The sequence below is a fragment of the Solanum pennellii genome, chromosome 6, assembly GCF_001406875.1.
Source record: "Solanum pennellii chromosome 6, SPENNV200".
Lineage (NCBI taxonomy): Eukaryota > Viridiplantae > Streptophyta > Magnoliopsida > Solanales > Solanaceae > Solanum > Solanum pennellii.
The window spans coordinates 40,681,054-40,693,474 of record NC_028642.1 but is presented as its reverse complement, the minus strand read 5'-3'; the positions used below and the strand labels follow the sequence as shown (position 1 = coordinate 40,693,474).

The 12,421-nt window shown below is 33.3% G+C and overlaps 1 protein-coding gene across 2 annotated transcripts; it reads left to right on the top strand.

Annotated features, from left to right (window-relative positions):
- The first annotated feature begins 2,830 nt into the window (after nt 1-2,830).
- On the top strand, nt 2,831-10,974 carry LOC107023651 (5-amino-6-(5-phospho-D-ribitylamino)uracil phosphatase, chloroplastic). Of its 2 annotated transcripts, none has more exons than XM_015224408.2 (11): nt 2,831-2,990; nt 3,065-3,181; nt 6,118-6,186; nt 6,306-6,410; nt 7,434-7,488; nt 8,632-8,720; nt 9,158-9,241; nt 9,315-9,455; nt 9,540-9,605; nt 10,028-10,137; nt 10,439-10,974. In XM_015224408.2, exons 1-11 carry the CDS (start codon nt 2,901-2,903, stop codon nt 10,605-10,607), a joined length of 1,095 nt encoding a protein of 364 aa, XP_015079894.1. In that variant the 5' UTR covers nt 2,831-2,900; the 3' UTR covers nt 10,608-10,974. The 2 variants fall into 2 exon arrangements, with proteins under 2 accessions (XP_015079894.1, XP_015079895.1); XM_015224409.2 differs by having other exon boundaries at nt 8,647-8,720; nt 10,439-10,964.
- Nucleotides 10,975-12,421: the final 1,447 nt, after the last annotated feature.

Genomic DNA, 12,421 nt, shown 5'->3' with positions numbered 1-12,421 from the left:
TATATATATATATATAAAATCAAATGAATAATCAATATGAAATGCTCAATAATAATTTAGATCAATCTTATGAAATTTTTTAAATTTTATTCATGTTATATTTTCGAGTCAAAGAACTCAATAAAGAGGTGTAGTTTAACTTTAATAATTATTGTGAATGTAATTTAAAATGAACGAATATTTGAAACACAATATCATTAATTGTCTTGCTATCTAACAAAAAAAGATATGTTATTACGTAACTTTAAAGTTAGAATAATGTATAATTATTTTGATAATAATCTACACATGTTTAGTACCTTTATCATCACCACCATCCTTGTAACTTTATTTTCCAATTTAATTTGATCTAATCAAAGTTTTAGATGAAAGAAATACTTAAACATCAAAGTAAACTTTTCTCTGGATGGATTGGTATTTCATGTGAACTTTTTCATTGGACTCCAACAGCTTTAGTACCGAGAAAATGAGAGAGTAAAGAGAAGCGGTGATTCACATAGAAACAACACTACATGATTTTGTTGTCTTTTTCCATTTTGTCTCAATCAGATTTGGGACATTTTTTGGCCTTAAGCTTTTCTTTCATTGTTTGCTTCTATTTAGATGAATTTTGTTTTAATTAAAATTTAGAAAAATGTTTTTTCATGAACAATATTATTCAAAAGTATAGCATATACCAATTCTTTCTATCCAACAAAAGTTATCTATAGGGGTGTATATGATCGGATTATTTTGAGTTTTTTCATCATATAAAATAAATATTGTAAAGTCATAATGAAAATAATTATAATTTAAAAGTATCAATTTTATCATGCTAAAATAAGTTTAATAAGTATTAGTTACATTACTAAATATTTAAGGAGAATTAAAATTAGATTATCTATTTTAATTATCTAAAGCAATGTAAAACTAAAGAACAAATATTTAATATTATTGTCATTCTTAATGTTGAATTGATTTTCTTTTTTGCACTAGTATTAATTTGATTTTGCTTAAAGCTTTATTATAATTATCAACATATATGAACTATAATTTTTATTGGACCATTTCGAATTCTAAGTTGTAAACTTGAAATAATATATTAAAAGATAAACTATGAAATAGTATCAAAGATACTTAAAAATTATATCAAAGTAAATATTTTTATGTATAAAATAAATTTTAAAATAACATATATAATATCGGGTTGGTTTGATTTGGGGTTAGTTTCTTTAGTTAAAACCAAACCAAACCAAACCAACCCAAATATAGTAGGATCTTTTTTCCGAATACCAAATCAAGTCAAACCAAACCACTAATCAGGTCTTTTTCGAATTGACTCGATTTGCGGGTTGATTCGATTTTCGATTCAGTTTTGTACACCCCTAGTTATCTATTATCAACTTGACATTGAATTTAAGAAACAACAAATAATAAAAATAATTTTACCAGATCACCCTTATTAAAGGAGTATATAATAAGGATTTTCTTTTTAAATTTGTTAAGCAAAATGTTTCCTACATTTCAATGGGCGATTACACTTCGATAATTGATTTAAAAAGGGGCTAGCCAACCATTTTTTTTGGAGCAACTTAACAAAATTACTATATTTATAGGGTTATTAAAATTTAATAAATATAAGCATGTTATTTTAAAAAATCACTACAATTTATATCTTTTTCTAGTTATATTTTTTTATTTTTATATGTTTTTATTTTTCTATTTATATACTAATATAATTTTAATTATAATGAACTATAATAAGAAAAATATATTAATTGTGTACTGTTAGCATATAAATACCTTGAATTCAAATTGATATCTTTATTAATAAAATTTTAAGTATTAATAAATCAAGAATACAAATATTTATAACAATTTCATGTATTAATATATCAAACACGGTAAAGTATGATAATTAAAATATGAACACAACAATTTGAAAAATGATTACATTGTTTTTTTAAATAAAAGTTGGAAACAAGAAAAATAAAAAATAATAGAATGTATAGGTATCAAAGTGTGTAAGTATTTGACTATAAAAATTGATAAATCAACAAATGCCAATCTTTTTGGGCAGATTTCTTAATACTTGAGGCTTGGTGTTAAAGTATTTATTAATAAAAATATATAGTTTTATTGAATCCAATTATAATTATATTGCCTAATCAATCTTTAAATTGGATAAACTACTTATTTATCCAGATATACTTGCATTGACAAATCAACATTTCAACTTGTGTTGATATTATGATAAAATATCTGTGTATATAAGTATTCTACTATATGCATATTGACAATCAAACCTCAATCTTCTTCTCAAGATCTTCATGTACTAGTTTTTTTTACATAACTATAGCCATTATAATGGAGAAAATAAAATAACTCTTTAATCGAAACCCTATAAAAATAGATGAAAATATAGATTCGTACAAATATAATCTTTGTAAAAACGAGAAAACAAAATCAAGTACAAGATACTTAATAAATTCAAATAAAAAAAATTGCTCCTAAATATATTAAAAGGATATTTAATCGGAAGAAACTTGAGGGTAAATATTGAAAATATGTGATATAGAAATATTGATGAAAGAGAAAGTATCAAGGAAGGTAAACATGAGAAGCTGATCACATAAAATGTGCTTAGACATAATGAATTATGTTTATAATAATAACTTTCTTATTTAATATTTAACAATTATTTATATAAAATCAAATCTGCTATTTATCGTGTAGTTATATCCATATAACATAAAAATAATAAATTATAGTAATTATAGTTTTTCCTTTTAGGTTGAAAATAAAAATAATTAAAATGTTAATGGATAAGTGAAAGGAGTAGGCCCAACGTTGAACCACGGAGCAACAACCATCTTCGTTATAATCAGGAAGAGCTTCTCTCAAATTAATTAAAAGTAAAAATGGAGGCCACTCGCAGTTGCTCTCAGCCTCACCTCCCTTTACAACCCATCTCTTTTCCTCCTCAATTCTACAAAAAGTTCCAATTCATGGTTTGTTCTTTCAATTTAAAATTCATTCATAGTTTTCGTTTTTATGTCGTTATTTATTTCAATATTCTTACCAGAAATCGAAGCCTTCCAACTCTTATCCACGCTTGGTGATTGCAAAGGCCTTGGGGACCGGCGATAATGGTGACTTTGAACATTTTACAGCTACACCTAACAAGATTTTTATGGAAGAGGTAAGTATTTTAGTTAACTTTTCAGCACCTATATTTTCTATCTACATATTTCTGGTATTTCCATCCATTTCTCTATGCACACAAGAAGCAGAACTTCAGCTAAAATGATCAATTTTAAACTAAATTTTACATATTTTTTTTGGAACCACCATAAAGTTTGTTCCCAAAGGGATTGTTGAATGGTTGAGACATATGAGTAACAACTGGGAGGTCTCAAATTGAGTCCTATTTATATGACTTATTGTTAACCGTGTGCTTTAGCCTCGCTACTTGGTACCTAACCTCATTGGATGTGACATGTTGCCCACTGAATACTTGATATTGGCCCAGGCGCTATCATAAGTTTAATAAATATCAATTTTTTTTTTTTTTGAGACATGGGTAACTTTGTATTCAATAAACTCATCATACAAGAAATAATGAGCAAGAATCTTCACCTACCAAAAGTATGGGAATTCCTCCAAGAGGACCGCAAAAATAGAAGAACTTTACAAGTTACCTATGAAGTCAATTAGTGCTACTATATCCCAACTCTTGTTTACACCAAAAATATAGTAGAGTTATCTTCTTAATGTTGATACCTTTCCTTCCGTAGTGTCCATCAGATGCATGCATGAATCATCATCTACCGATTTTCCTTTGACCATCTATTACCAATTCCTTTCCAACTGTTAAGCAACTACATAGTGGACTTCGGCATCACCCAACTGACCCCAAGAATATTGAAGAACATGTCCCACAGCTTTGTGGCTGTTTTGCAGTGCAGGAACACATGAATGACAGGATAGTTGCTCTCTGCATCTTGATCACACATAAAACATCTTGAACAGATCTGTATTCCTTTTTCTTGAAGCACTTCATGGGTTAGACATGATGTCCTAATTGGCAACCATACAAAACAAGGGACTTTGGGGGGTTTGTGACCTTCCAGATTTCTTCCAAGCCAGAAGCCTGTAGTGGACTGACTATTCTTCTTCTTTCAGTAGCAAGATTTAACTGTAAAAATTCCTTTTTTGTGGAGCATCTAGACAGGTTTTTCAGCTCCTAGGAGACAGAGTCAACAATTGAAGGATTCTTGCAATCTATGATACTTCCCAGTCATTTCTAGCTCTCTTGAAAACCAAATTTATCCTAGGGGAGTCCAAACTTGTGACACTGAAGCATTTCTTTGTGAAGTTAGGACATATAACTGAGGAAACCAAGTTCTCAGATTGTTTTCCTCTATCCAGAGTTCATTCCAGAAATCTATTCTTAGCCCAAACAGGACAACCAAAAGTACCCCAAACCTCCTTAGTAGACCATTGGCTTAGCAAACCATATTTCTCAGGAATAAATCTTCTCCATAGAGCTATGTCATCTGTGCGAAATCTCCAGAGCCACTTGACCACTTTTGTAGTAGGAACTCATTTTGGATGCTAAGGTTTTTTTATCCCTAACCGCCTTGATTCCTTCTGAGTGTGAGGGTATCCCATTTAATTAGTTGTACCCTCTTTTCTCCTTACTTCCTTGCCACAAGAAGGATTTCCTTAACTTGTTCATCTTCTTCTTTATACTCTTGGGATTTGTGAACAAGCTCATCATATAAATAGGGATGGCGTCCATTACTGATTCGATGGGTGTCAACCTGCCTCCTAACGATTAATATTGTTTCTTCCACCTAGATAGTTTTATGCCACTTCTCTCCAAGACTTCATTTCATACCACATGCTCTTTGTTTTGGCTCCCAAAGGTAAACCAAGATATTTCATTGGAAGAGGATCAATTTGGCATCCAAGAGTATCCGCTAGTAATTGCAAGTTGTCTACCTGATTGAGTGGGTGGATAAAAATCTTATGCCAATTAACATGCATTCTGGAAATGCCTTCAAAAATAGTTAGGGTGGCTCTAAGGTGTCTGATCTGAGATACATTTGCATCACAAAAAACTAGTGAGTCATTAACATATGATAGGTGAGTAACTTTCATAGCAGTAGACCTGTTAGGTGAAGCATAAAAACCCTCAATCCACCCATTCCTCTTTGCCATTCTGATCATGTGGGTTAAACCCTCCATGGCTAAAATGAAAAGGAAATGAGACATGGGATCTTCCTGTCTGGAGCTCCTTTGTGACTGGAAAAAACCTTCATTACTACCATTTATGATGAGGGAGAACTTCACAGGGGATGTATAATAATTGATCCAGTTAATCCATTTGGTACCAAAATCTATATCCTTCGCCCTTCGGGACTTTGAGGAGGTAGGACTAGGACTAGTTAACATGATCATAAGTGCACAAATTTCTGGAGTCTTCTGTCCCACCATAGAATCCACCAACTCATTGGCTAGCAGAATTGCATCCATAATTTGTCTACCCTTCAGAAAAGCCATTTGATGTTCATCTACTTGCTTTCCCATGATAGTTTTTAACCTTTCAGTGATAAGTTTGGAGATGATCTTGTAGACTCATCCTATCCGACTAATTTGCCTGAGATTCCTAAGCTCTCCTGCTACTACCTTCTTTGCTATAAGTGCTATGAAAGTGGCATTTAATGACTTCTCAAAAACTCCCTTTTGATGATTGTTCTGAATGGTATGCATTAAGACTCCTTGAGAATGCCCCAACATTCTTTGACGAATCTTACCATCAACAGTGAAGCCATTAGGTCCTGATGCTTTGTCACCATAACATTGCTTTACAACTTGGAGCACTTCTAATTCCGAGAATGGTGAGAAAAAGTTCTGAGTGATTTTAGGGGGATGGAGTAGTGCCCTGTTTCAACCAAAGTTCCGCTCTAGGCCCTGCTATTCCATCGTACCATAAAAACACTAACTTATTGTATTTATAGTTTAAAAATTTTAGAAAAATGTTTGAAGAACACTTCTGAGTTCCAGATAGTGATTTTTGTTGCTAAAAAAGGGACTGACAGCATATTTGTTTGTGTTTATTGGATTTTTTAGGCAATTGGTGCTGAATACGGAGAAGGTTTCGAGACATTTAGACCCAATGGACTGCTCAAAGTTGATGTGGTAAGACCAGTAGTTTAGATTTTGTAACAGGGTTTATGAATCTTTGCACCTTTCGTTTCTACAGGGCAACATATCTGTACTCAAGGAGTTTTTTTTTTTTTTTTTTTTTTTTCATTTAGGATTTTTTAAATGATAGACTGCAAGAGGGTTTCCTGCGAAGAATCCGTTATGCGATGAAGCCTGATGAAGCTTATGGCCTGATTTTCTCTTGGGATAATGTGGTGGTAAGACCTCAATCTTTGATGATCTGGTCTAATTTTAAGAGAGGTTTACCTGATTTGTGAACTGTTACTTGATCTGTGTTCAACTGTATAAACGAACATGGTCTCTGAAGCTTGGCTGGCAGTTTGTTATGTCCATATAAAAGGAAGTAATCTTTTTTAGTTGGTTTGCCCTGTGTTTGTGCTTCTTGTTCCCGTATATAATTGCATGCTAATGAGGAATTATTGAAGGGTGCTGGTTTTGTTACATTCAGGTCCAATGTCTGAATCTTTGATGACCTTGCCTTACAAACTCAAAGCCTTCATTTGTGCATCTTTTTTCTTGCTCTCCAATTTGGTTCTTATATGGGATAGCTTTCTTAAATAAATAAGGTGTCAAAGACAGATTAAGGAACTTCACTCTATGTCTCTCTTCCTAAGTGTGTGTGTGTCTCTGTGTGTGTGCGCGTGTGCGCGCATATATATGTCAAGGAACTTTCGTCAAAATACAACATGAATTGGAATAAACCGTAATAGAAGTACAAGATCCCCAAATTATGGCGTTTCATCACTCACCCTAGGAATTGATGCTTTAAGATAGCAACAACAAAAACGTCCAGTTTCAAACAAGTTGAAGCTTCATTATATGACTACTAAAGAGGAGAGGTGGCTTGTTTCGTATTAGGTGCATGGATTGGAACTTAGACAAAAGGCAACAAAAACTTGGGGTTCATGTTAAGAAAGAAGATCTTCATAGAAGAGAAAAGAGAATTATATGGATACGTGCAATGTATATCTTAAATCACATATCTGGATATTGATATGTTTTTTTTTTCTTGGGTTGGTGGGGTGGGGGGAGATAAGATTAATGATTGATTTCCTTTAAACATGTTGCTGAAGATAATTGTAGACCAAAGATGTGGTAGATATTAATGTTTCCATAATGAAGCTGGCAGCAATTGTGTTGCTGAGTTCTTTCTTCTACTTGAGTGGAAGTCAAACACTCAATTCTTTGTTGATAATGCACTTCCACATCATACATCTCAGGCAGATTCTCGAGCTCTGATGTTGGATGCCTGGAATCAACTTGCCTCTGAAGAAGGTGAGTGACTTGCCGATTTTTGTGGCTCTGAGTAATAGAACTTCTTCACTTGAGCTGCATGCAAATATCAATATTATTTCAGCTGTACAGCATTAGCCAATCCGAGGGATTGAATTACCTATGTTGCTCGGACTCTTCTAAAATGTCGATGGGTGCATGTTGGATCCTCCAAAAGTAGTACATTTTGGAGGATCCCACAGGGATGCGGCAGCATTTTCAGAGTCATTCATTTGTTTCTTATTGGTCATACAGTAAAATTATTTGCTCTTCATTTATAAATTGAAACAACTGGAGTGCCAGGGACATGTCATCTGTACATAATCTTGGATCTTATTGGTATTTTTTAGTATCTCCATATATATTTGAGACAGTGAGAGTGGTAACTGTTATATTTTTCAACTTTTAGTGAGAATCATTAATCTGGCTCTATCAATCCAAATATACATATATCAGAGATCAGGGTGATAATTGGCTTTAACTGAATGGAAATCTCGATCATAGGGGAAGGGACTCTGGGATCTAGAAATAAAGAGTGATTAATCTACCTCATTATCCCCCAAAAGATAATTTATGAATATTCGATGATGAGCTGTCTCGATGTTCATCCCGTGGAAAATGAACCCTTGTTAGAAACTTATGGTCTGCAATCATACAAGCAGCACAATCTCAAAGACCCGTAGGTTTGCAATTTTAAATAATTGGGAAGTTATGATGTAAAACTAATCTTTGCAGTTTATGAGAGATAAGAACTAGCTAAAGACTGATCTTCTGACCTATAAAACAATGACTACTTTCCAGTCTGTAGATGCTCAATACTGATGCTTTTAGTTTTGATGACTACTTTCCTCAGTTTGTAAATGTTCATTACTGATGCTTTTATTTTGTTAAGTAGGGTTCTTTTGGTTGGGAACAAGTTACCAAGGATAAACTATCCCAGGATTAGCTATCCTGGGATAACTTATCCCACCATGTATATGGGATAACTTATCTCATCAGTCATCACAATGGTATAAATGGTGGGATAAGTTATCCCAAACATGGCAACCAAACAAGACACCAAAATCTTATCCCTGGACTATCTTCTTATCGCTGGACTATTTATTTTTATCCCTCACACCAAACGACCCCTTAAGTTATTTATAGTTTGGGTTTGTGCAGGATTAGAGCTTCCTGAAGATGATAGTGTGCAGCGGCTGTTACTTTATGCAACTGCTGACCATGTTCTGCATAAGGTTGGGATTAAATGATCATACAAGTCACGACTACCTATTTTATTTGAACAATGAGTGTGGATAAGTGTCATTCCTTAATTTTTGTCCAAGTCTGTGGCCTATCAATCTTTTTCTCTTTTGTTAGATAAATAATTGTTAAATCCCCTCTGAGATATTTGCCTCTATATGCGTATGAGTCAGTGTACATGTCCTTTTGATTGGAGAAATAGTGGACTATCAGGTTTGAGTTTGCTTTTAGGAATCGTTGGGAGGTAAAATACAACAAGTCTCTATAGAAAATCACCGAGATAAAATAGCATTGATTAAGCTCTCCAGGAGAATAAAAATAAAAAGGTCTCGCTTACTTGGGAGATCATTTTCTAGTTTTGTAGATCCTTTCTTATGCAATCAATGTCTTAATAAAATGTCTATATCTGAGAAATCTTATTCAATTACAGGCGCTGGCAGGGGAGAAGAATGAAGCTGATCAAGATAGATTGAAGACGAGACTTTCCCATCTCTATCAGGACAAGCTTCTCAAAGTAAAGCATTTTTGCAAAATGAGATTTTTTGTTATTCATGAACTCAAAAACATCACTACAGTTCTCCTTTTAGATTTCAGAGCCAATTGAAGGGTTAAAAGAATGGCTGGATGCTGTATCAACTGCTCGTATCCCTTGCGCTGTTGTGTCAAGTTTTGATCGCAGAAATATGGTTGAAGCCTTAGAGCGCATGGGACTCATGAAGTACTTCCAGGTAGTTAATTACATTCTCTTAGAGTTAATATCTACAATGTGGTCGGCTATTATCAGGTGCATGACCGTCATGCTGTTGATGCAGGCAATTGTGACGGAGGAGGACGGAATGGAGTCTATAGCACATAGATTTCTTTCTGCAGCTGTGAAGGTAAGGCTGAAGTGTATTTTGACTGTTGGACTAGTGCATTTTTAACACGTCAAGAATACTAAATCATAGTAAACAACTGTCTCATTTGGATTCTTCGGGGATGGGGGCTGCTTTTAGCACATTTTATTTCTTACTTGCATATGAGGGAGAATAATATCTAGAAATGTGGTGCGTGTACCAAAATGCTTAATTTTCTCTTTTAAAAAGGTGTGTCAGTTCCAATTTTTTGTTTATACTTACATCTGCGTGGAATACTAAATCCTAGCAATATTGACCTGCTACACCACTTAAATGATAGATTAACTATATACATTATCTACACTTTCCTCTATGCTTTTTAAGCGTGGACAAAAACATAAACCTTCCTTTGAACTCTATTGGTTTTGTTGGATCTTACCTATTGCAAAAACTAAATTCTGCAGCTGGACAGGAAGCCATCAAAGTGTGTGGTATTTGAAGACGATCCTAGGGGCATAACTGCTGCTCACAATTGTACAATGATGGCTGTGGCACTTATTGGTGCTCACCCAGCGTATGTATTACTGTTTTTCTGGTTTTACCCCTTATTGTTGAAGCTCTTGATTTGAACTGTCTTATTGTATCATGTTTGGACACGAAATGTCTTTGCTGCCAAAAAGGAGTCCCAGACCCTTCCTCCCTCTAGGGGGTTGGTGGGTGGGTTTAGGACTAGGTGCTTACTTCAATATCTGTGTGAAGTGTTGATATATTGATACAAGTTCTGGATTTTCTTGCTATTTTAATTTTCTTCAAATGCAGAAAGTATGTCACTGCTTCTGCTTGCAAATTTTTATTTAGGAGTTTGAAACTTGCAGGTATGATTTAGGGCAAGCTGACCTAGCTGTAGGTAGCTTCAGTGAGCTTTCTGTGATAAATCTCAGGAGATTATATGCACATAAAGGCTCCAACTTTATGGACCTAGAGAAGCAAATAGCGGAAAAAGCACCGCGCAGAAGGAAGCTCACAATTGACACCATTTTCTGAATCAGTTTGGTACAACAGTCTACCACCTCCTTTTCCTACTTGTAAATGCCCTTTTAGTGTTAGAATCTGTAGGTCTTGCTGTCCCTTGCCTTCATTCATTCTTGAGATAAATAGAGCTGGCAGAAGATGATTTCCCTTGGGGTAATCTGAAACTCAGGTATCCTTTTCTTGTTTTCTTTTCTCTCTTTCTCTTTTGGGGTTTCTGCTTGTTCGTGTTATCAAGCCGTTATTCAAACTGATATCTACTAGCACTGGTGGTGGAGTTATGATCCATGTCACAACTAATAGTTGCTTTTAGGTGCATGCAATATTGTAACTTTTGTCAATTATATATAATATATGAAAAGATTGAACTTATGTTCTTTTACATTTCAGTTTTGAATGACATTATTGATTTTTCGACTTGTGCTTCGGGGTTATGTTCCTATTTGTGATTTTCTGATGACAAAAACTCTAGCGTCTCGGCATTGCCAGTTTGATACTTGTAAACTTTTAGTTTTCAGTATTAGTTTGAATTTCTTTTTCAATGCAAAGAGACTAAAGTTTGAAGTTTTTCCTTGGAGAAACATTTGTGAGGCAGAAAGTTTTTATTTTTTACACTTGCCCTTTTAATTTATTACTCTTTTAGAAGTTCCCTTTGTTCAATTTTTCTTTTGTGAATAGTCTCAAGGTTGATTTTTTCTTATATATACGTTTTTATACTCTCTTTTATCTCATTTTATATAATGTAGTTTGACTTGACAAGAAATTTAAGAAAGAAAGAACGATTCTTGAAATTTATGGTCTAAAATAAGTGATAGATGTTTGTCTGGTTATAGATCATTTTATTAACGGTAAAATAAATATTTTTAAGTTAAATTAATATTAGAATGATAAACTTGTAAGAAAAATAGAGTATTTAGTAGAGCTACTATGAAAAGGTAGACTAAGACCTCATTTGTTTGCACTTGATGGAGGTTTGAATCTTAATCATTCAGATTAGTCCATTAAGTGCGCTTGATTTTTATTTAGATTCAGCTTATTAAGTTATTTTTTTTCGCCAAAAAGTCTCTTAATGGACTTGAAAGGTCTGAACGGATCAAATTTGCAGGAGAGTCTTAACGCCATTCAACCTAATTTAATAAGTTATAAAATAATATTGTATTGGCTCTCTTGATCTTTGCCTGACTTTTGCTCTCTTGACTACAAACTTTCTTCCTCTCTTTTCTCAATCAAACACCAATTTTTTCCTTTGAACTGGTAAGTTTTCATATATTAATAATTTTCGTGGGGTGTATTGATGTTTGCCAAAAACACTTGTTGTAATAATATATTTAGTGTATTGATGTTCATCTACGTTTTTGAGTGAAAAAATACTATTCACTAATTTTCTTGGGGTGTATCGATGTTTGTGATGAACACTTGTTGCAATAATATTTTTAGTGTATTGATGTTCATCAAGATTTTTGAGTGAAAAAAAAATTATTCCTAATTAAAAATAATAACTATGTATACATATTTGAGGTCTCTTATTAAAATTGTCTCAAGCCAATAATTTTATTGAGACTCTTTGATCACCAAATTTTTTTGTGAGATAACAGTAATGTATTATTGTTGTTGAACTAGTTGGTGACCAAAATAATAGAGTTTACTAATTCTCCATCCCAATCTTCACTTTCAGTTGGGAAAAAAAATGGGGATGATAGAAACTTATGCGTCTAAATTGAAAATTGATGAGAAGATGGTTACTGCTATGGAATTATTGATTAAAAATTAGTCATCTACATTTGAAGAAAATATGAAAAAATTAGAGGACTTGGATGGGAAGAGTCATT